This window comes from Centruroides vittatus, unplaced genomic scaffold, assembly GCF_030686945.1.
Source record: "Centruroides vittatus isolate TY-2023 unplaced genomic scaffold, ASM3068694v2 contig_272, whole genome shotgun sequence".
NCBI classification, from domain to species: domain Eukaryota; kingdom Metazoa; phylum Arthropoda; class Arachnida; order Scorpiones; family Buthidae; genus Centruroides; species Centruroides vittatus.
The window spans coordinates 934585-960428 of NW_027121732.1; the positions used below are offsets into that span (position 1 = coordinate 934585).

At 30.7% G+C, this 25844-nt stretch overlaps 1 protein-coding gene across 1 annotated transcript in view; it reads right to left on the reverse strand.

The window, feature by feature from the left end:
* The window catches only part of LOC136971785 (protein zyg-11 homolog B-like), a 59403-nt gene that overhangs the window by 18831 nt on the left and 14728 nt on the right, over positions 1-25844 (reverse strand). The window contains exons 2-5 of the mRNA XM_067266290.1: positions 20809-21753; positions 13928-14042; positions 8131-8271; positions 3804-3980 (exon numbers count right to left, since the gene is read on the reverse strand). Of these exons, the coding sequence (XP_067122391.1) occupies positions 3804-3980; positions 8131-8271; positions 13928-14042; positions 20809-21680 (1305 nt within the window). The 5' untranslated portion in view covers positions 21681-21753. The remainder of the gene's footprint in view (positions 1-3803; positions 3981-8130; positions 8272-13927; positions 14043-20808; positions 21754-25844) is intronic.

Here is a 25844-nt window from a genome sequence, read left to right on the forward strand (position 1 = left end):
TAATAATTTGTGAATATAATAACTTTAAATATATCTATTAAAATGTATTTATTTATTACGTTTCGATTGTTTTCTTTATATTTATTCTATCAATACTTTTATATTAAATTTCATTGTTAAACTAGTAAATATATCTAATCTTTTATAATATTTATTTGAGTTTCCTTATTGAGTTTCCTATTTGAGTTATTCCTTCTTCTACTCTGTAAATGTAACACAGTGATACCTCTGTTTTCGTAGTGTTTAATACTAAAAAAAATTAAGAAATTAATATAAAATGAGTATAAAAAACTAATACAATGGTCTCCAAAACAGAATCGCCATCTAATTGTTTTTGATTGATCGAAATTAATAATAACTGTTCGGCCTGTTCAATTGTTTGCTGTCTCTGTTTCATTAGCACATTTACGCCTTTCGCTACATTAGCCTCCTTTTTGCTTCCTTTTTCGCCACAACGAAACTTATCGTGGATGACGACTTCCTGTACAGTACATGTGACCGATTTCAGCAATCTTAATGCCGGTCACGTATTTTTTAATGATTTCCTTCAACTCGATCGTGTTCCTGGCCTTGTTTGAAGGGCTACTGGCTCTGGAAACTTTCTTTGGTCCCACGATGGAACTAAAAAGAATGGAAGCAATGGAATTGTTTGGCTAGACGCGCGGAGTAATGCTCGTACAGTAAAAAACACCGCCACGATGACTTGTGAGCAGAAAAATGCGTGGGTCGCTCTTTGTTTTCGCAAAATTAGCAACGAGATCATGTGACACTCCGACGAAATCCGAGGCAATTTTTTTGCAAAAAATGACGAAAACCAAAGTCAACGAAAATTGAGGTATTACTGTATCTTCCTCCGCGACCCTTTCACTACTAAAAATTTTCACATTTGTGTTAAACTACTATAAAATAGTACGACATTTGATTGCTATTAATCCTGATTAACACTTTTAGTAAACATTACAAATTTAATATAGAGTTTGTATACTTTTAACGTAATTAAACTAAATTTTATTAATTCTTCTCTCATTTCCGAAAATTTCAGCATTTATTCTAAATGTAATATCGCCGTCTTCCTCCACGACCCTTTCACTTCTAAAAATTTGCATATTTGTGTTAAACCACTATAAAATAGTACGACATTTGATTGCTAATAACTCTGATTAATACTTTTAGTGAATACTACAAATTTGTCATAAAGTTTGTATAGTTTTAACATAATTATTAACTAAATTTTATTAAAATCTATTAGATGACACTCCAACAGTTCCCTTGTAAGTTCGGTTTTTTCTCCTTGCGCCCTCTATCGGTCGGAATGGGCATATTGCTGACGGGTGCCAAATATTAATTAATTAATTAATTAATATTGGAAAAAACTGTATTAACATCAAGTGTCATCCACTACAAGTTTAAAAAAAATGTATTTCAACTTGAGTGGATGAATAGAAAGTATTTTATTAACGATTGAAAATTTGAACAAGATAAATAAATAAATAAATATAGGAAGAGTGTGAACTAATAGTAGGAATTGAAAAAAGTGTCACATATAACGACACTGTGTTTAAACAAAGTGTATGGGTGGCTATAGGTGCTAAATTTCAAATAACAGGTAGGTCTAGCAGAATCGATATATAGTATTTAGATCACACATTCTTTATTTCAATTCAGAATATAAGTCTATTAATTTAAATTTTCTAAATTATAGCAGAGGCAGTGAAGAAAAAATGGAAGGTACAAAAGGATAGATATATGAGAGAAAAAATAATAAAATGTAGCACTGTTAGTGGCAGTGACATTTCCTATTTGGCCAAAATTTTTACGTATGTGTGTTCTGGCATAAAAGCGTAATACAGCAACTGAACTGAAAGCTGATTTCTGATTCATTTTTCTGCCACACAATTTTACGCATAAGTAGACTGAAGCTTAGGATGGCAAATTCTGAGGATCAAAAATTTTATAAAATACCAAATTATTTTTCTCATAAAAATTCTTATAGGCATATAAATGTATAATAATTTTAAAGCCAATAATTATAATTTTAGTTTAAAAAAAATTATTATTATTAAGGCAATCTGTTACCTAAGATGATGACAAAATGGTTGTAGCTTGAAGGGTGCATAACGTTAAATCTGCCTTTGAGAAACATCTCGTTTTCAAATAAATAAAAATAGGCAAAAACATGGCATCTTAGAATCAAAGAAATAACTATGTATATTGTAAAAATTTAAAATAACATCATTAAGTTCAGGAAAAGTAAAAGTAATCTTTTACTATTTCCAGTGTCATTAACTATAATTTAATAAAATTATAGTTAAGGCTGGCACACGATATGTTAATGCCACCAGCCTTCATGATATGTTAATGCCGCCATTGCCACCTTCATCAGAAGAGCTTTCTTACTATCATCTTCGCAAGCGCTGGTAAACATTGAATTAGACAACATCAGTTTAGCGGTACGCACTGCTGGTTTTTTGAGTGCTAAATTTATGCATGTGCTCAATATGGTAAAAAAAAAAATCACTATTTCCAAACACTACACTATGCAATAAGAGGGAATTTTCTGTGGTCCAAACATTGTTGCCATATCTTGGACCCCTTTCTATATGCATTTGCTGTATTTTTAAGCAGCGTAACCTTGTCCTACCACTATCCCCACTTCCAAACCTATGCAAGCTCATTTGCAATGATAGGGTCAAGTGTTCTACTCTTGAGAAGTCGGGATCTATGTGGTTTTACTGGAGAATCTTGCAACGAGAGTAAACACAAGGTATAAAGGGCCACTACAAGAATGCTTGCCAGTCGCCTTGCTAAGCACCAAGAGGATGTTGTGAGGGTAGGCACACCACAGAACTTACGAAAAAAAGTACTTGAGCAGGGTTACAACCCGCCAAGGGCGTCGCCAGGGGGAGGGGCAGAGGGGCAGTTGCCTTCCCCTAGAAATTCGAAAAAGTTATTTAAATGCTAAGTTTTAATTAAAATAATCTTCTTAGGCTTCTTGTAAGTTAAAGAAAATGTTTTATTTGAGATATTTCTTTTCCAGTACATAGTGAATGATTAAAACTTTATAAATCATTTTTATTTTACCTACATACAATTCATATCCTCTATCAATTTACATCATCTTGCCCCCCTTACCCATTGGCTGGCGTCATCCTGGCAACCCGCTATGGTCCCAATCAATTATGCTCAAGAACTGTAAAAATCGGAAACTCGTTTTTATATGGGGAATCTCTTCTTACCATCACCTTGGATACATGCAACACTCCTACCCTCAACCTGCCCAGTGTATGGGTCATGCTGCACAAGCAATTAAGCAACTATTAGCATCCTCCAGTATACGTATAGCATGAGCCTGGATCCACGCATGCGCCACTTCGCATATCACAGAGCTTACTGTTCCTTCAATTTCGAACACATTTGAATATTTGTTGTGTTCTTAATGGTTTTGACAAAAATTTTAATTTAAATTTTAAGCGTTCTGTTCATCAGATTATTTCCATTTAATCTTTAGTAAATTTCTGTATTCACCTGATGACAACGACTATAGGTTTGTCGAAAGTGCTTGAGATAAGAAAACATACATATAATACCAATCTGTGTTTTTTCCATTTTATTATACAGTATTTGGCGTGAAAATCATTCCATTGATCATTAACTATAATTTATATTGAACTTTTTAGAAAAATAAACACATTAAAAGTTTATGATGAAATTTCATTTAAATTATGTTGTAATCTGTAGATATGGTAATACTTTCAAATTTTTAAATTATAATAGTTATCAAAGTTAAATATAATTTTACTTACTTGCTGATGTGTTGGAAAGTTTTCCATAGCATTTAAAGTAAGTTCAACTACTTGTTTAAGCCATTTTGGGTGAATTTGCTGTCCTAAGTTACTTTTTGACAAATTGTAAAGACAAGCAGTAGCAGCCATTTGAATAACTAAGACTTTGGAGTGACGTTGCATGACAGGTAACACTAACTGTAAATATTAATATATTATTAATAAAAAAATTGATATTTAACAGAGCAAATTATTAAGTCAATAACTATTAAAAATTTGGTTAAATTTACCTATGGTGGCAAAATGGCAGCTCATCTCTGATTCCAGCAAACAGAAGAAACAGTGGGGATGCACATTCTAACCTAACCTAACCTATTCTATTGGTAATAACCTATGGTAAAAATAAATTACCATAATTATTGCCAACAAAATTATTAGAATAGGTTAGATTAGAACATGCGTCCCCACTGTTTGTTCTGTTTGCTGGAATCAGCGACGAGTGGCCATTTTGCCACCATAGGTAAATTTAATGAAAAATTTAATCAGAGAATAAAATTCAAATTTTATTTTTGCATAAATTTTTGTTAAACTTTTTATTCCTTAAAAAAAATCTTTTCCTTAAAGTAGTATTACAGTAGAGCGTCGAAAATCGGAATCAATTGGGGACTGGGATTGTTCCGATTAGTCATTTGTTCCGATTACCCATTATGTACAAAAAAATACATTAACCTGTCCGATGTTCAAATTTTTCTCCATTGCTTGTCGCTTCGTGTTGAATTTTCGTTGATTTTAAGCCTAACGAAAATTTTTATAATAATAATCGAGGCTATCGTATCGTTAAAAATTATTTCTGCATTTTGTACAAACAAAATAAATATATTGAAGAATATAAAAACATGAAAATTATACTTTAGAAGTAAATCTAGTATCAAAAACGTTCGATTCAGCATGACACAGTCCGACTGAAAATCGTTCCGATTACCGGCGTTCCGATTAACGACTCCCTACTGTACATTTAAATTAAAATCAAATATACGTAAGATAAAATTGATTATAAATGACATATTACCATTGTTTTTAAATATTTAAGTACTTTGATAAATTTTTACATTATAGTTATTTATATTAATTATTTATCGATATACCTATTATTTTTCTATAATAGTCATCTATATAAATCTATTTGCAATATTTTTCCTGCTTAGAATTGAGATTAGTGCTGAAAATATTAGAATAATTTGGTTTAGTATTCAAGTGACAGACTATATGAAAAATAAGTGAATGAAATAATGTGTTCTGCTGAATCATAAGGAAATTATCTTTTCATTGTTTATTTTACAAAATATGGATATTGTGTATTAAACCTGCATCTTTGTTATTTCTTTTACATGTTCAATTTTTCTACTTGTCAATATATAAATGTACAAATAACAATATGTAAATGTGTAAATGTAACAAATAAATTTAATAATAATTTTCTGGATAAATTATATTTTGACATAAAACCTGATATTGTAAAAATCAATGTTTTATAAAACACTAGGGAATAATCTTTATAGATTAACCATGTTATAAAGAATATTTAAATATTTTGCATTTCAGAAGACAGTACCTAAAAGTAAAAGCATCTTTATTTCATCAAATTAAAAGTCATTTTAAAACTGATTTCTAATTTTGATAGAAACAGTAGTTCAACTGATAAAAAATATAATATTAATTCTAATTATTAATCTTAGGATAAGATGATGGCCAAATCTCTATAGTATAGAGGAAGTTACACAAGTCAGATGATTCTAAGTTACTTGACTAATGAACAAGAAAATGTTAGACAAATATCTGGATCAAACTTTAGGTTAATAAAAGAAAAATAAAGTTTATGTTGGATGTCAACTGTGAATTTATATATAAGATGGTCAATTGTTTTTACTTACAAATAAGATTATTTTGCTTGCAATTCCGGAAATGTAAATTAAGACTGAGATGAAAATCCAGTGGAAAAAGTTTCTACAGACAGAATAATAATTTCATGGATGACCCAGATGACCCCCATGAATTAGTGCTGATAGTTCAAGGAGTCAATCAAAAAGAGAGATAACTTGAATACCCATCAATGAATAGATTACAGGAGAGGTCTGGATAGAATAAAATCAGAATAGACATTTCTGTCCTTATGGATTAGAACAAGACTTTTCACCACCTGTTAACCATCTCAAAGGAAACATCTCAAGTGATAATCTAACTGAACACACATTTACATCTAGAGACCCATCTTGATTTGCCAAATCTCTCTAAATGTGAGTGCATAAAATTGCATTGTCCAGCAATTCACAGTAAAAATAGTGCACTTAGTTAAAATTAAATGCTGTTTCTAACAAGAAAGGAAAAGTAATGTCTCTGGTCATTTTCCTTCAACAATCATGCATTTGCTGATATAAAAGGCAAAAACATCTATTTGTGTGAAGTGAGTTTATGGTTCTTAATAATAAATCAATTGGTATCATCCTGACAAAATTATTGGGCAATTTCAATTATGTATAGGACCACCCTAAGAATTATCTTTTAGGCCAAATTATTCAGTTAATTAATTACTGTTAAATACAGTTAGAAAATATTTCTGAAAATTTAGATTTCTGATGTTTAGCTTTTATTATATATTTTCTATAATATTCCTTATAAGTATTTATGAGAAAAATATTCAGTTACTATATTAATATAATTCATTTTCTATATTTATGAATAATTCAAAATTTATAAATAATTAGATATGAAATCATTAACAACACTGAACATATATATTTATAAATAGTGTACATAATCAGTTATAAAAAATTAAAACAGGCATAGATAAAGTTGAGAAAATATGTTTTATACAGAAACCAGCTTATGTTTATTATTATTTCTTCATAAAAATATTACTAATAATTACAAATAAAAAAATAAATAAATCAGTTTTATTTTAAAAAGAAATAAAAGCATCACAATTATAAACAATAAATAAAACAAATAAGGAACTATTCAAATTCTCTATTACTATAAATATGACTCAGTGATAAACTACTACATGATAGAAAAAAATATCATCAAAAGTAAACCTAGATAAATGTTAGCTATAAAGTACTATCTAACATTTATGGAAGATGAATTTTATCTATTATAAGTTTCATTTTACAAAAAAATTATAAAATTAGCTAAGTAAAAGTTATTAATGGGAAGTTAATACAATTGCTAAAATTTGTCTGTGAAAAAAATTATATAATTCTCTAGATAATATTGCAATTAATACATATATTGTTATACCATATTAAATCTCATTATAAATAACATTATATTTTGAATAAAAATCTCACTATTTAACACAAAACATCAGTTTTTAGTCCTTTCTTAGATGAATCACATAATGACATTCCAGACTTAATTTAAAAACATAACATATTGTAATACAATATAGCAATAAACAAACAGTATTAAAAAAATATATAACAACTAAGAAAGTGATATGCAATGAAACAAAGCAAATCATTGCTTTCTTTTATGCTATAAATAACAGAAATAAGATATGCAACTTAATCCTAAGAGAAGGGAAAACTCCAGATTGTCTTCAATGCCATATTATAAATTACTTGCTTTTTCAACTCTTGAAATAACTAAATGATTGAAGTTAAGAATTTGGCTGTATTAAGCTCTCGTTCATCTTATTCCAAATATAAACATTGGAGATATATGAAATACATACTGTATGAGAGATTTTAAAAGTCTATTTTCAGAGATAATGCTGCTATCAAAAGTGTGCAGATACTGCTAGAGTAGTATTAGCAATGCTTTATATTCTTAGTAATGAAATTTTAAAGTACCGTATATTCTGGCATATAAGATGACCCCCGACTTTTACAGTTAAAATATAGCGTTTGGGATATGCTCACCCTATAAGACGACACCCGGCGTATAAGACAACCCCCGACTTTTGAGAAGATTTTCCTGGGTTAAAAAGTTGTCTTAAATGCCGGAATATATGGTACGTTTTTGTCATTTCAAATTATATTTAGCATTTATTTATATAAATATAACACGTTAATATTATAATTATAACATGGTATGTTATAAATAAATGTTTTCTTCAAAGCATATTACATTAACAAAAATACTACATTGATAAATGCAAAATAAACAAAATCACTGTTTTCAATTTCAAGTAATTCTGTCTCTTTGGAATTTGATAACAAATATTTTCAGTACTGTTTATTTGATATCATATTGTATAATTATATAAGTTAGAATTTTATTTTAAAAAAACAGTGGCAAATATAAATATGTATATAATTTACAAAAAAATAAGTTAAGAAAAACATACCTGAATAATATCTAATCTAGGTTCTGAAAAATTCTGTGTTTGATTGTATAAATAATATAGAGATTTTTGAATATAAAAAGGCCTTAAAGGATATCTTTGTAGAGATTCAAGGATTTGTTTCTCAGTTGCACTTCCAGTCACCTAAATACAAATCATTGTATTTTTATTTATTTAATGTAGATTTATTTATTTATTTAATGTTATTTAACGTAATTAAAAAACATGTATTTTACAATAAATATATTAATAATTAGTAACATAACTTGTAAATTTAATATAATAATTTACATTAAATACACGATTTTACTTATTGATAAACTGAATAGTCACCGATAACTCAAATCACAATTTTGTTCAAATTGATTTGTCTTAGAAAAAACAAATTAATTCTCAATAATTAAGAAATTTAATTCCAATTTTGTTTTAAAAGAAAAACTTTCATAAATTTTATAATTTAAGTATTATATTTTGAGAGTAACCATTATGTTACTTTTAATAATTTTCATCATTTTTAGTTTACAAAAATAAATTTAAGGGATTAATAAAAATGTAATAAATTTAATTAAAAAAGCAAAACTGACATTACATTTTATATTGAATAAAATAAATGAATACATAAATACAGTAGGTGATTAGTTAATGAACATAATCCGTTCCAAGACTTTGTTTGCTATCCAAATTGTTTGTTAACCAATTATCGATTTACCATAGGTTTTTATGGGAATTTGATAATTCGTTCTGGAGACCCCAAAAAATAAAAAATATATACTTTCTTACTATGTTTATTTACTTTATTTATATGTAATAATAAAAATACATATATATACACAGTCTTGCCTTTTTATTAGTCATGTTTTTTCTGTTTGTGGGGGTTAAGGAATCTGTCTAATGTCGATTGCTTTTCGCTCTTCTTCAGGATTTTTCAGAAGTAATTAATAGCATTGTAATTGTAGAGATCCTCAAACCTATTAACCTCAACCTGTTTTGGATGCCATTCTAAGACCGTTGATTCTGAAAACCTCCCACTTCTTCAAAAGATCTTTAATAGCAGATGGCATTAATCCTCTTTTTCAGAAGAAAACTTATCTTGCTGAGTTTCTTGGTGTTCTTCACTCAAGAGTTCTTGGCATTCTTCTGTTGTCAGATCAGTTTCAGGTTCCATTATAAGCTCTTCAATGTTCTTTATTTCTCAGATGTGATTTTTGTTACTCCTTAAGCTGCTTGAGTCTTCTTGATAATACAGTATCTTTCTTAGATAAGATTGAACTGCAGCCTAATGTAAACCTGTTTGAGCCATACTGCCCAACGACATTAGACATCTTTTGCCCACTCTCTACCTTTGCTATTACATTCTCAATCTTTCGGAAATTAAAACCCATGCAAAACTTAACGAGCGCCTGCCCGACAGTCTCGCGAATACTATAAAAAAATTGTTTCTGTCAGAAAAATAAAAGGCTGGAAGAGAGAGTTTCAAAGTTTGGAGGAATACTATCCGATCAGTATATACTGGGTTGAGCATCAATGCTGACATCTCCTGCACTCCGAAAAGTTTCGAATTGTTGCCTGAAGACAAGGGAAGACCAATTGGTATTCATTATTTTATGTTGCTTCTTCTTGTGTTTGTTCTGTGAGGTGTTCATTATCCAAACATAAAAATCTTTTGCAAAAGTGTTCGTTATCCGATTTGTTCGTTAACCAATCACCCACTGTACTAAAATATGTTATAGCAAAACAAGTAAAATCCTTCATTGTATTTTCATAAAAACAAAGATTAAAGTAAGATTAGTTTTAGAATACTATTATATTAATAAGAAAATAAAAAATTTTAATTGTAAAATTCTTTATCAGCATATATCACTTATATAATACCAAGACTTAAAAAGAATAAGTTTTCTTTTATGCAAATTTATGAATTAAGCATACTGTATTTTTGTGCATATGAGCTTGCTCTTTATCTATATATATAAAAACGAATGTATGTCTGTCTGTGTGTGTGTGTGTTTGTCCTTCATGCATTACCACACCATTTATCCGATTGCCATGAAACTTTGGGAAATTGTTTAATACATTCCCGCGAAGGTTTGTGGCATATGTGAAGATCACCATTTCTCCCCTTTCAAAAATATATTTATATCTGGATTAAGGCTTTTATGTCCAACAGATGGCGCTAACTTCCGACGACCTAAGTTTGCTTTTCTGTGAGAATGGACCTAAGCAGATCATTTTCTACCTATCTATATAAATAAAATACAACGTTTGTTTGTTCCTACCAATTCCTTTGAAATTTTGACACAACGTTGCATTCGAATATGCACGTGTTTTTATATAATATACATGTCGAAATTCCCCCTACGGGGGGGAGATGGATGGGATTAAGGCTTACCGTGAAGAACTCCGCTTCTATTTATACTATTTTACATGCGGTTTTTTGCGTTTTTAATTGCGTTTTAATAGGTGACGTCAACAGAATATACACTAAAAAAGGGATTTTTCGATATCCCCAGCGGGGAAAGGGACAGGATTAAGGCTTACCGTGAAGAACTCGGCTTCTATTTATACTACTTTACATGCGGTTTTTTGCGTTTTAATAGGTGACGTCAACAGAATATACACTAAAAAGGGATTTTTTGAAATTCCCCCCATGGGGGAAGTGTTACACATTTATAATAGATACATTTTGAGCCACAACAACGCGTGGCCGGGTCAGCTAGTTTCTGAATATAATAGCAGGTTCTTTTTTCTGATTATAAGAGAATGTTGGGGAAAAATTATACATCATGTGTCTTATACATGGGGAAAAACTGGTCATATAATTCTCAATATACCTTAAAAAACTCACTGCTTTTAAGTCTTTTATAGTATCAAAAGCACTTTTTTTATTTCGGTTTTCTATTTTTAATAATGGTTACTGTAGAGATGTCACTGAATAATTACTGTACAAATACATTTATGTTTAATTTATATTGACACATGAATGAAGTGCTCTTATAAGCTAAACAAGAGCACGCTCCTAATTTGTACAGAAAAACAGTAATTTAAATATTTTATGAAAATTTAAAAAAATAATATATTTATAATGATAAAGGTACCACATTTCCTTTATAAATCACAGGATTCTCAAATAAGTCCCACGTTGAAAAGCATAGAAAACATGCTTTTCAATTCTTTTGAATTCTTCACTGTATATGTAGAGTGACATGTAAGGAGTTCACAAAAATACTCAAACAAAACTGGATTCAATGAATGATGTAAAAACAACCCAATTTTCAAACCAGCAGAAAGTTTTAATATATTATACAAACATACTAACAAGCCAGCATCAGGTCAATGCAATTTCACATTCTAAAATAGAATGTAAAGTTGCACTGACCTGATGCCGGCCTGTTAGTAGATCAAAAATGTTTGTCTAATACATTAAAACTTTCTGCTGGTTTGAAAATAAGGTTGTTTTTTATGTTCATGTAAGAATTTTAACTAAAATTTATCAAATTGTCTAAAGCAGCATTTCTCAAACTATGGGTCATGACCCAATACTGGGTCACATTTAAATTTTAATGGGTCACAAAATGCTACCACATCATACAGAAATACTCGTAATACTTCAATTATTGAAATATTTTCTAAGAACTAGGAACAATAGAAACATCTGCTAAGTAGCCTACTGAAAATTTTTAACAACTTTTTTTCTTATAATTATTATTGTCATTTAATAATAAAATTAAGATTATAGAATACGTGTATATGAAACTGATTTTGTGTTTTCTGTTTTGAATATCACCAAAATAGATATTTTACATAAGGTCATAGTTATAAAGCCATTTAAATTCAATAGTTTTGGAAACATTTCCTTGTTTATTCAAACTTTTAGGTTCATTGTCATACATAACAATAAATTATAAAAATAAATAAGATGAATTTTGGCACAAGTAGACCAATAAATAATTTTTAAAGAATTTTTTTTCATGTATATACAAAATGAAATTGACAAAATCATCTTACAATCTTAAAAGTACATTTTAAAAAGGGGTTTATTATAAGCTTATAAAATGAAATCTTGTAATATTTTCCAAAGTAAATTAGACTCCCAAATAATTTGGAAACAGTCTCTTTTATTTACAATCTTCAGTCTTACATTTCTTAATAGTTAAATTTCAATCATAAAAATTGAAATTGAAGTTAATAATTTGTTACAAATTAAAATTGGCCTGAACTACTCTTAATAGAAATGTACTCAATGCTACATTTCAAACACAGAAGTTATTATCAATAATACATAATTTTATTTCATTATATAATAAATATACGATGACTCCAGTTTACCAGGTTTTTAAAAAATTTTATAAACATTTGGGTCACAGAACCATTACAAACAAATATATTGGATTGTGCAAGCAAAAAGTTTGAGAAATGCTGGTCTAAAGTTAGACAACACTCTATTTCAAAATTTGTGAAAATGTTTTTTGAAATAAAATTATAAATATTGTCAAATTCTAAAGAAAAGGGAGTTGCAATTGAATTCATAAATCAAGAGCTTATCAGCTGAAGGGCAATTAGGAAAACTCTGATTCAAACTCACCAGCTCTTTCCAAGAGCAATGGTAAGTTGAAATTAGAACAGGGGTAGCAAACCTATGACACGCATACCCAAAGTGGCAAATAAGGAGAAATCATCTGGCATGTAACATATCATTTGATTTTGATTAATCATCATCTGTATTTTTCAATCATCCCTTTTTTTGGTTTACCACTTGATCATCCTTTTCTCAAATCAGCTTTATTACATTTATTCTAATTATGGGATATTCATTTAAATTTCTTTAAATATCACTACTCAAACTCCAAAACTTTGGCACACAAACATCTTTAAAGCTAACTATGCTTACTATATGGAATGCAAGCTCAAAAAGGTTCGTCATCTCTGAACAAGAAGATGATTCTTCCCTTGTTTTTTAAAACCGTTTTTGCCGTGTGGGCATTAAGAGGACCTTTTTAGAAAGCCCATCATGAATTCAGCCACGCCCATAATGAAGCAGCCAGAGAGTGAGGGATGTGGCCAGACATATCACCTCCAAAAATTTTTGAGGTTTTTCAACCTGTCCAGATTCAATCCCAGGTACCCCACAGTATTAGGCTGCCACCTTAACTGTTTAGCCATCTGGTATCACCAGCAGATGATAGTCAAGATCATGCAACATTGAAGGAGACACAAACTACAATGTAATAATTGAATTGGAAGATGCTGAATCAGGTTAACTAAAAAACAGTAATTATTTCAAATGTTGTAACAGTAACCCATATAAATACAATCAATAAATAATTTTAATAGTACAAAAACCTGAAGTTTTCTAATAAATCATGGGGAATACATGCATTTTAAAATATATCCCCAAAGTTTAATTAAAGAAATATAGTACATTATTTTTATGCTGTAATTTTAATAAGAGTGCAAAATGAGTATTTAAATATTTTATAAAAACCTGCATAAGTTACAGTTTATGCAAAGTTTGTGTTAATATGAAATAGATTTGTAATCCCAAGAGCAAGGGATGATAGTCATTTCAATGTTAATGAGTTCAGTTAATACAAATTTTGTTAATATAAAGTGCCAATTTTTAAGTCCCTTTAAAATACTAATTAATTTCATTAATTTATATATTAATTATTATCAGTATACTATTTATTAATATTATTAATAATAATAATGTTATATCATTAAAAAATTCTCTACAAAATTGTTATAAAAATTAAAACAGCATATTTTCATATAATGAATAATTTTAAAAAATTAAAATAATCACCACTAAATTTGGGTTATATAATGGATCTGTTTCCTTTGTAAACATATCATCAAAACAAGCTTCTGTCAACATTAAACCAAGAAACTTTATATTAGGATGACGTTTTAAGAAAGTCCTGTAAAATAAAAAATTATTTATTAAATAAATTATTATTTATTCCTAATATAACTGCTCATTTTCTCTCTCTCTGTTATATATATATTTTTTATAGAAAAAACTGATGTTCAATATAACAAAAACCACACTTATTTGATTCAGGAAAATATAACAATATACTATTTATATAATAAATGAGAGTAAATGTGTGTGTTTAGTAGTACTTTTACATTTGAAAAATTTTTAGTTTAGTTATACGTTATATCTTTCATTCTAACCTATAATGTACACTCATGTGCAAAACTTAAGGATAAAGTGGTGTAAGGTATTTATGACAGGAAAAACATGGAGAATTTCCCACATGTGGATTGCAGGTTGCATTGCAAATGGTATCAAACTGCAAACAGTGTGAGAAAAGGTACAAAGTGAGCAACAAGGACAACAATTGAGAATGGTGTGAAATCAGAAAACATACCCATGTGTTAGTCCAGGAAACAAGGTGTGGCACAGGGACATTAATGGTGTATGAGATCACCCCACACTGCAAGACAGGCACCACAACATGAATGCATGCTGAGAATGAGGTTATCAAGAAGTGGCTGGGGTATGGCTTCTCATTTTTGGACCAGTGATTCCCTGAGCTCGGGAATGGACCTTGGAACCATTTGATGACATGCAATCTGCCTGCCAAGCATGTCAAAACATCAATAGATTTTCGGTGGTGTGGGTCAGAGGGCACTCTGATGTCCTTGGAAATGAGAGAGCAGATGAGCTGGCCCACACCGCATCTGTCTCCAGAGGCACACCTACCTATACAACAACTCCCCAAAACTACATAATTTCCAGCCTAAAGAAGAAAGCGACTGAGTTATGGCAGGGTACATGGAACCTGCGGGCCAACAGCATTACAAGGGATTTTTTCCCTGCAGTCTCAGCTAGTAATCATCATTATATTGAACATAGAACAACACAGTTTTATAGCGGGCATGGTAAATTTAATAGTTATCTCTTCAGGTTCAACAAAACAACTGAACAGAATTGTGAACTATGCAATATTCCAGATGGTGCCAGGCACTATCTGCTGCAGTGTCCGATGTTGGATGACAAACAAAATGCCATTCTCTCCCTGCTGCCGTCCAGTGGGAACTGGCATCAGGACTTACATGTGCTGTTACAAGACAACCTTTTTCAGGTTTTCAAGGACCTTGTCACCTCTTACTTCAGAAGGACTACAGTTAATTAAGTATGGTGCTGCAAAGACAGCTTCCATTGCCAAGTGACAGTGGTGTTGTGTCTTGAAGATATTTTTAATTTAGATTACTAATTGTAAGCATTGAATTGTTGTCATAACCCCTGTATGTTATTTTGCTGTGAGTAATCATCCCTGTTAAGACATCACCGTCCGCTTTGATTATGTTGTCAATGTTAATGTAGTTTCATTGTGCTGTATATTTGTACATTTATTTTCTGTTTATATTTCATGATAAGACATCACTGTAGGACATGTTGGTGCTGTGATTGTTGCTGTAAGTTTTATTTGCTGTATAAACTATACATAATAATACTTTTGCTCATCGATAAGACATCAATGTATAAGTTGTTTATGCAGTGCACTCAACTGTGGCTTCCCCACTGATGTATATCTGTACATAATTACTTCTTTATCATCGTTGATAAGACATCAATGTAACTAGTGTAATACTTTCTGTTTTCCACTTCAGTGATGCCTAGCAGTACTGGGGCTTTTAAATAAAGAGTTTTACAAAGTGAAAGTGACGTGCCAAGCATGTCCCATGCATGCTCTATTGGGTTGAAGTCCAGCGAGCGACTGGGCCATTCACTATGCCTCATCCACTATGCCTGGCCGATGGGGATGAGAATTATCATCCATCAGAATGAAGTCACTGCACCTCAAAAGAGACTAATATATTCATCCAGGATGGCATCCTGATACACTGCACCTGTGATCGAACTCCATGGGAAGACATGCAGGGAAGTGTGAAACCCCAGGATGATGCCACCCCACACCATGACTCCTCCAGTTCTGTACTGGTCCAGTTCAGTAATGTTCTCTGGACGGAACCGTGTCCAAGGTTCTCTCCAGATGATGACACATTGTGAATCACTGCTGAGACTAAACTTGGATTCATCTGTAAACAAGACATGACTCCATTGCTCTTGGATCCATGTGTGATGTGTCCTGGACCAATTCAAATGAACTCTTCTTTGCACTTGGTTTAATGGAACACATCTTGCTGGTCTTCTGGCATACAGGTGTTCCTCAGCTAACCATCTGTACACTGTAAACATTAAAATGTCGATCCCTGTAGCAGCTGCAAGTTCTCTAGCAAGATCCAAGGTGGTAATGTGTCTATTGAGTCTGGCTGTTAGGCGTAAGTAATAGTCCTCTTGGCCAGTGATACAGCTTGGACACCTCCACCATACCTCCAAGTAACGTTTTCACCCTGCTGGAATCGTCGCCAGACCCTTCACATGACACTTTGGGGGACACTCAATGCATGCAACACTTCCATTTGGGTCTGAGTCATTCGACGATTCATCCACATATAAAATCATCCAAATGGTGTCTCTGTGTCATTCTCCTACACATTCACTACCAGTATAACCACCAATACTGCTGTGTGTATTCAATCTGTGATGCAATGAACGCAACTATTGGTGTGTTCAAACCGCACGCAGCATGTATCTGACTACAGTAAGTGTTTAAAGTACTACCAAGCAGTAGGTTCGTGGATCAAATGTAACACACAGTCAAGGACTCAACACTACATGCACTTACCACTGTTTCCCAACATGTTTTCTTTGTAAATGCACATTATCCTTAAGTTTTGCACATGAGTGTATTAAATGCATAGAGTTATAAACTATGAGATCAAATGTTAAATATTTAAATGTTTTTGAAAACATATTGATATAAGAACTTTTGTATATTCATATTAATTGTTTTGAAAGATAAATAAACAACAACTAACCCGTTATACGTAAAGACCAACAACTACCGAATTATCAGGCTAGCAAATGGCTATAGTAATATTAATAATTTAAGTTAATTTGGTACTAGAGTTAGCGCCATCTCTTGCTAAATTTAATAATTAGAATTTTAATTAAATAATTTAAATAAATGCCTTAAAAAAAAAAAAAAAGTTGACAGCACTAATATACTATTGTTACCTGGTCTTCACCCAGGGATCGTTACATTCCAAATACACCACTGATTATTAGATATATCGCAAGAAAATGTATTGTATTTATTTCTAGCCAAAACTTCCATTTCGTTTGCCAGTGATTGTCAGGGAAAAATTTTCTGCTGGCAAACCCTTTGTTAAATATTTCGAATATCACCACTGGTTGTAGGTAAACACAAATGGCAACTTGTTTGGAAAACTGATCTTACAAAGAAATTGGCTCAGTTATTCGATTGTGGTAAAACATGTAACCATGGCTGAAATTCACTGGCAACTGGTAGAGGTTTATGGAGAGACTGTAATGTCTCATCAGCATGTTGCAGAATGGTGTCGGAAGTTTGCGGCCAGTAGAGGAAAAAATCACCGACGAGGATTGCAATGGCCGACCCAGCACAGCATCAACAGATGTCAACACAGCTCACATGGAGGAGCAGATTCAGGACGACAGGAGGATCATGTTTCAGCATATGACGGTAGAGTTGGGAATGTCGTTCGGAAGTGTTCATCACATTGTTCACAATATTCTGCAGTACTGGATAGTTTGTGCCCAATGGGTTCCACAAAATCTGTCCAACCAACACATTATTTTTCAATGGTAACCATGTTAAGTAGCAATTCTGTAGATGTATCTAAGCTCTTGCATCCTGTCTTCATTGTTTGAAATGTGAATAAAGGTTCTTCTAACAAGGGCTCTGAAGGCCACTATGTTAAACACACAAGGATCATGGAAAGCTGCTGGGATGTATGTAGAATGGTGTAAAGGTTTTCTATAGACCAAGATTAAAATATTGCTTCTTTGGATGATGATGTTAAGGTCCAAGAAATGTACCAAAGAAGAGAGCTTTCTTTCTCCACTGAGAGGAATAAACCATATGGATTTGAATTAATGGCATTGAGGAACTGTTGAATATTCTGTCTTCAGTGCCAGATGTGAAGATTGACATATTTTATGTATAGGGCTATGACATGTGTTATTCAAAGTAAGGAGAGATGTTATTTTCAAGGCATCAAATTACCAATTCACGTAGTGCACCTGAGATGGGGTTCCCACTGGTACAACTTTTTCCTATATGTATACCTTCCCTTTCAAATCAGAAGAACAAGATGTGGCAAACAACATTGGTAAGTTCTAGAATGTTGGTGTGATGTTTTCTCAGGTCAATTAAATGTTCAAATAAGAAGTTGCAGAGCTCACAGAAATAGTTCCAGTTTTATGGAGGAGAATCCCAAATGAAAATCACATACTTGATGTAGGATTCACCATCAAGTTGTAGGTATTGTAAATGTTCTACTAAGTTGACCAAATTGTTTATGACCCAGTGGTAGTGTTGTAGGCTATCCATGATGTATTGATTCAGTGTTTTCCCAATTTGGATGGAAGGACTGGTTGATTTGTCAATGACAGGTTGGAGTTGGTTATGTGGTTTGTGAACCTGGGCAATGCGAATATCCTTGGAACAAATGGAGCAGTGATGGAAATGTTAGACATACTTAAGATGCCTGCCAAGGGTGTTTTAGAAAAACAAATATGTTCTAGAAAAACTGTTAGGTGTTTGCTCTTTTAAAATGTAATTTTTCCTGAAGATTGTTTAAGACAATTGAAAACATTTGAATAAATAAATTTTTCACTGCATTAGAAGGTTTTAGAGTTTGTATTTGTACAATTGCAATTCCTATAAAAGTAATAAGACTTATTAAATAGAAAAAAAGAAAAAATAATATGCCTGTTTTCTGTTATTCTCTCCTCACAAACATTCATACTATATTTACTCTCATATAAGACGAGGTTTTTACTCATTTTTCATTGCTTCAAAAACCTAGGTTGTCCTATATGCACAAGCAAAGGATTCTATGCATTTTGCGATATGTTTTGTTAACCCTATCTTTGCATTTCTTACCGGATGCTCACTCTCCGGTATTTAAAAACAAAAGTATTTTATCTGGGTCATTTCAATCATTCTTGTGTATTGTCAGGAGTAAAGATGAATAGCAATAGGAAAAGCAAAGCTTTTGAATTGAATTCCAATATCACACAGGAGCCCAATATAAGTTTTAATTCATTTCCACATGAAAAGAGATGATTATTCAGAAATCAGAATTAGGAGAAACTCATAAGTGTAATCAACAGAGAGTGGATTTGACCATTATGAATTGGCAAAAAAGGTTCCTGATTGTCCAGCTTTACATGAACAAATTATGTTGTCGATTTTACAAGATTTTTCCTTAAAGTTTAAAAGGCCAGTAATTTTTGCAGGACAATGGGTGCATTTATGTGCATTTGACATTTTATTTGTGATTAAACAAAATAAAATTAAATTGTATTAATGAATCTAATTTTCTTTACTTTGATCTTTAAAGTCACACCTTGTCCTATATGCAAGATCATCTTATAAGCGAGTAAATACAGTATTTCAAAACAGTGAAAGAGAAACAAACAAATACTTGCCTTGGACTACTTGATTTAAAACATGGCATCTCACAAGAGAAACATGCCAGTTTATCATCACTGATTTCAATGAAATTCTGTGGATGTGTGGTATTTATCTGTACTGAAATTCTGCCAAAGCCACAGGACCCACTATTCAGGCATACTCAAGAAAATTAAGATAAAGTTTTCTACAACCATTAATACCAATATGGAAGACTGATTCATAAAGTAGCAGCATGGTGTGATCAGAAAGGTGTCAGGTATGGAGGCTTTGTTCTTGGGTTTGGTACCCATATGAAAAGTTGTAATTTTTTTTTACATTTATAACTTAATCTTATCATTTTTAAATTTCTAATGTACAATTTTTAAGATCATTAAAAATATATTTTTTACTTTGATCATTCCATTTTTAGAGAAAGTATATAAAACAACTTTATAATCACATTTTGCATTATTTAATGTAATGTAAGTTTTTATAGACTTCTTAATTGAATTATTACAGCCATATATAAAAAATGAAAAGTTTTTATTAATAGATAAATTCATGAGGTGGTCAAACAGATTTTCTCAGATATAAAATATAAACAAATTATAATTCTAAGAAATATAATTTATGAATTAAAAAGAGAGAATCAAATTGCAACATTAAAGAACACAAAATTTAATGAAAACAGAGTACTTTTGCCCAGCTTTGGCAGGCAAATTGTTCTTTATGAAATGTAACCAAAAAAACATTTGTTTTCTTCTTTGTTGTTACATGCAGGCTATTCATTATAATAAAAAAAAAAGAAGATACATAATAATCAGTTTACTAATAGTTATTTTAGTCACAGGAAAATATCAAACAAAATAGAAAAGTAAAAAATGGATACATAGAATTATATTTTGTTGGAAAAAGAGTTTACTAAAAATGGCAATCACAAATTGATTTTTGTTTTGTTCTTTTGTTTTTGGTTTGACAGTGACTTTAAAACAAAATAACTTCCAAACAAAATTTTCAAAGAACTGATTCACTTATATCCATTATTACATTATTACTCTCTTAAAATTAAAAATCTAATATAAAGAAATTTTATTTTTAATATATATTAAGAAATGTAATTATATAAAATATATATTTATTATTAACCAAAATATATTTAATCACTTACTTTAAATCTTCTATATCAATACCATCCTTTCCAGAAATATCAAGCGAATAAAGATGAGGCAGACAAAATGGTTTATTTAACAGATCAGATATTTTATATCTGAGCGGCGAAAGCATTTCTAATGGATGCTCTTTATCTTCTGATAAATCAAGATAACGAAGTTGATCCAGTTCACATAATAATGGCACTACTTCTTCAAAATTCACAATTTTTAAATTATATAAATTGAGTGATTTCAATCTATCTTTACATTTTCTTAATGGAGTGATATCTTTTACTCGAGTACTTGATATATCCAAATTCTCTAAAAGTGGCAAGTCTTCTGTGATGATTTCTAATCCATGACTGTTGAATTCTGTGTTACTAACATTAAGAGTTTGTAAATTTCGAAGTTTTGAAAGTGCTACCACAACACAAAATTTTCCACTATTAGTAAAAGTACTATTGGAAACATTCAGTAATCTTAAATTGTGTAAAGTCCAATCCCCAAGACAACCAATCAAATCGTTAACAGTTACTTTTGATAAGCCATTTACTTCTAATTCTGTAATTTTATGTGATCGTAAAACCCGTAATCCACGTGTTGTGATATTGCCTGCATTATGGATTCGTACTTTTTGTAGTCTTGTAACACGAGAACCAAATAATGTTAAAATTTGATCATTTAAATGTCCTTTTTCACTAAGAATCTCCAATAGTTGTTGTGATATCTCAGTATGAAAAAATGCATCTGGATTCCTAAATACATACCCAGCAGCACTTTCATCACATTTTGAAATGGTATTATTTGCCTTTCTATCACAAATAACAGAAATATTTTCACAAACAAATTCTACACAATATTCTTGTAAAGAAGCAGGTGATTCATACATAGTGATGGAGAAAATGACCAGATGTTCACTATTATATACTTGAACACAAATAAAGCATAATAATTATGTATTCCTAAAAAAAAAGTTATAAATTAGTTTTATAATAGAAAACTTTACTTTAAATTTTAAAAAATTAATTAAAAATTTCATATGTTTAAATTTAATTATATTTTATTACACAGATGCTGATTTAATAACAACAATAATTAAGAAAATATTATGTTATTATTCACATCTATAGAAAAAATTACTTTATAGAATCAATCATTTTCTAGTAACACCCACTTAATATTTTAAAAGTTTTAATTTTTCATATTATATAATATATGAATATATTTAATACATATGTATGTTTGGTTATTCTAATAAATTGATTACTATGCATAATCATTGGTTATTTTACAAAATAATCAATATTTGTGGTTAATGTGATAAAATACATGCAATTAATTATTTTAACCAGCTATTTTACATAACAACCAAACCTTTTTGGCTAAAGTAATAAATTATAAAGTATGGAATATTTTTATTGTACCAATTTTAAATAACAACTTGCTATTTGTTGAAACAGCAGGACAAATTGTAATGACATTTCAAATTACAGAATATTCCATGCCTTTTGCAGCCACATGTTGTTGAAATGCATTTTCCCTTGCAGTTGAATCTCTCATACACTTGACTGACTGTGATTCACAATTTTCTGGAAAAATCATAAAAAGACAACAATATTGAGAACTTCCACTTATAAAATGAAGGTCTCCTGATAAACGACAAACTGGTTCCTTAAATACTTTTCAACCAACTGGTCTTTTTTGGTGCCAATACCATACATCTTGCCATCATCATGCACCTGAAGAATGTTGCTAGTATGTTCCTGGATCACCCCTTCTCCTGTCAGCATCAGGAACTCGCAGTTTTATGGTCTTGCCCCTTGGAAACTTTCACTGGGGTTGGGAACACTGTGCACATATGTAACCAGATATGGAAGGCATCATATATACTGTATTTTACGGACTATAAGACACACCTTAATTTTTAAGCAATTTAAAAAAAAAAAATACCTATAAGATGCTACAGAGTATAAGACGCACCTGAATTTTGGAGGCAATTTTTCGAAGAAAAAAGTGTGTCTTATAGTCCGTAAAATACGGTAACTGAATCTGAATATGAAACTTGAATCTGTCTCAGTCTACAAACCTGAGAAACATTAGATTTATCACTTTAATCAGACTGTGCTGGTTATTGGTTCATAATTACAGGTTAATGTGACTAATTTTACAAAAACATGTATAACTTATCACATTCACAAAACGGTTGTTATGCAGAATCAATTGATAAATCTGGGTATTGTGCACGTATTTACCAAATTGATCAATTTAACTGTAATATATATATATATATATATACACACGTGTACAGTCAAACCTGTTTTTATGCGCTCTTTTTATGTGCGATTTTTATTTGTGCGATTTTTTTAATGCGAATTTTTAATTTGTGCGGTATAGTTGGCGACTAGTCTCGTGCGATTCGTCATGTCTCACGTTGACTTATTATAGCTAAATAAACTTATTATAGCATAAATGCACTTATTATAGTAATATTATTGCACGAATATGCGAAAAATGAAATAATTTACTTTTTAAGTCAACAAAACACCACCTGGACAAAAATATGTAAAACAGACGATAGACCAGACGATGCAGTCAAGTGCTGACATCTGTTGTCAATAAATTCTATTTCGTACGGTTTTGAGTTATTTTCTATGTGAGACTTTTTTTATGCGGTCCCTGTTGACCGCATAAAAAAATTATTTTTTAATTGTGTTGCGAAAACTATTATTTACAGCCATTCGTGAAGTTTCGTGAGATTTTTTTTAATGCGTTTTTTTTAATGCGGTCCCTATCCCCCGCATAAAAACAGGTTTGACTGTATTTTAAATATTTTTAGAACATGTAGATCCTACATTAAGAATTTTTCCATTTATAAATCACTGAATATTTCAATAATTAAAAAAAAATTTCAAAATAAACTGTATTTTGAAAATATTTTATTATTATAATATATATATATATATATATATATATATATATATGAATGAGTGGAGAATTCATTCCAAATTAAATACAGTAGGATGCCAATACATGCAGACTCAGTATAATACTGTACATGTGATTTCAGGTTTATGCTATTGGCAATCCAAGGTAAAAATGGAAATACATAAAAGAAACAATTCTTAATTGCATGCTAAATCCACATAATTTTCCAACATGCAAGAAGTCTCACAGCATCTCTCTCAGTTGTACTCACTCTCATTCTGGAAAAACATTATTTTAACTTAATTCTTTGCTTTCCATTCAACATGGGGACCAAATCAACCTTTGTCCAGAGTTCTTATTATAACACATTATGTCCATATAATATTAATGCTTCTCTTTGTTTCATTTATACAATTACTTCAAATACAACTCCAAAATGCAAGGGTAATAATGCCAGTAACTCTGATAAACAAAAAAAAAAAAAAAGCCATAAAGTGCCTACTTATGGGTTTACATTAGAAGAAAAAATTAAAATTTAAATTTAGTGAGAAAAGGTTTGCTTTTGAGACTGTTAGAGAAGAACAAATGTTCTGTATGTGCTATACTTACTGGAAAATAAAAAATGCAAGTGTGTTTCAGTGGCACCTAAAACAGAACTTTTTCTCTTTGTTTGGTATTCAAACTTTTTATGATTATATAATGCTATTTGTTGTTAATAAAGTGTTTATTTGCTTTATTTACATAAAAAATGTGTGATAGATATGCTAGTATGGAAATACTTAATAATTAATAGAATTTGCTATTTTAAGTGAATTATGCAAGAGGTCTTGGAATGTATTGGTTGAATATGGCAGGACCCTACTGTAGTTTATAAAAGAATTCTTGAAGCCTTTGAGCATTTGGAAATTTCAAAATGATCAACAGCTTTAGAATGCCTTTTCAACATTTTTGTTCCAATTCTATAGAATCTGATAATGAAATATGTAGTCCTGAAAAGCATTTAATCAAAAGTATATCTTTGACTCTGTGGCGCTCTAGTATCACCACTTAAATGTTCATTAAGATTTGAAATATCCAAAGCCAGATTTCTTTCCAAATGGATTTACTGTATATCTCGGCGAATAAGATGATAGTTGAATCATAAAAAAAAAAAGCCCCAAAAATCCAGGGTCGTCTTATAAGACAGATACAAAAAATTAGATTGAAATTTATATAAATTAAACCATTATAAAAAAACGGATACACCGTAATTGTTTACTAATAGAGAGTAGAGTATGTTTTTGTGAATAGTCAAGGTCATTACCCTAATGACAAATCAGTGCGAATGCTTGCAACAATCACAAGGCAGTGCTGCCAGATGCAAGAAAATAAATTTGTTCATTTGAAAAATTACAAATACTGTAGGGCATAATTCTGTATACGCTATACAGTATTATTATTCAGATGATGATCACTGATCTAAACTAAATTCATAGGCCGTTGATAGTTTGGGGTCGTCTTATAGGACAGATATAAGCTAAAACTATAAAACTTCGACGAAAATTTATACCTCGTCTTATCTGAAGGTCATCTTATCTGCCGAGATATACGGTATTTACAATAATCTACAATACCTGTTACACTTGTTAGGTAAAGAGATCTCGGCTACAAGATTTAAGTTAGCATCGTATAAGTCATCCGCAGAGAAGTGAACAAGCCAGAAAAGAGCGGAAAAAAGCTGTGGTGGGCGGCCAGCACGAGTTTTTATATTCTCCTAAAAGCACTGCCTGGATTTTTGTATGCAGTGCCAGGTTACAATTATTCGGCCGCCACAACTCCTTTATTGTTTCTAATGTTACATTTTTCTTTCTTATGGAGTCATGCAATTTGCTTGAATAACATTTAAAGCCTAATGTTAAAAGTTTTTTACTGAATAATTTTTATCCATTTAGAACTAATTCATTTTATTTTATTTAGATCCTGCTAGTGATCCCCAAATGGTTACATATAAATGAAAAGTAAACTGTATCCTTTGGCTTACAGAAATAAAGTTTACAACAGCTATTTGAAAGAAATACATTATTCAAAAAGACACCAACCAATGCTGAATTATCAGGCGGGCTAGAAACGGCTATTGCTATAGCCATTT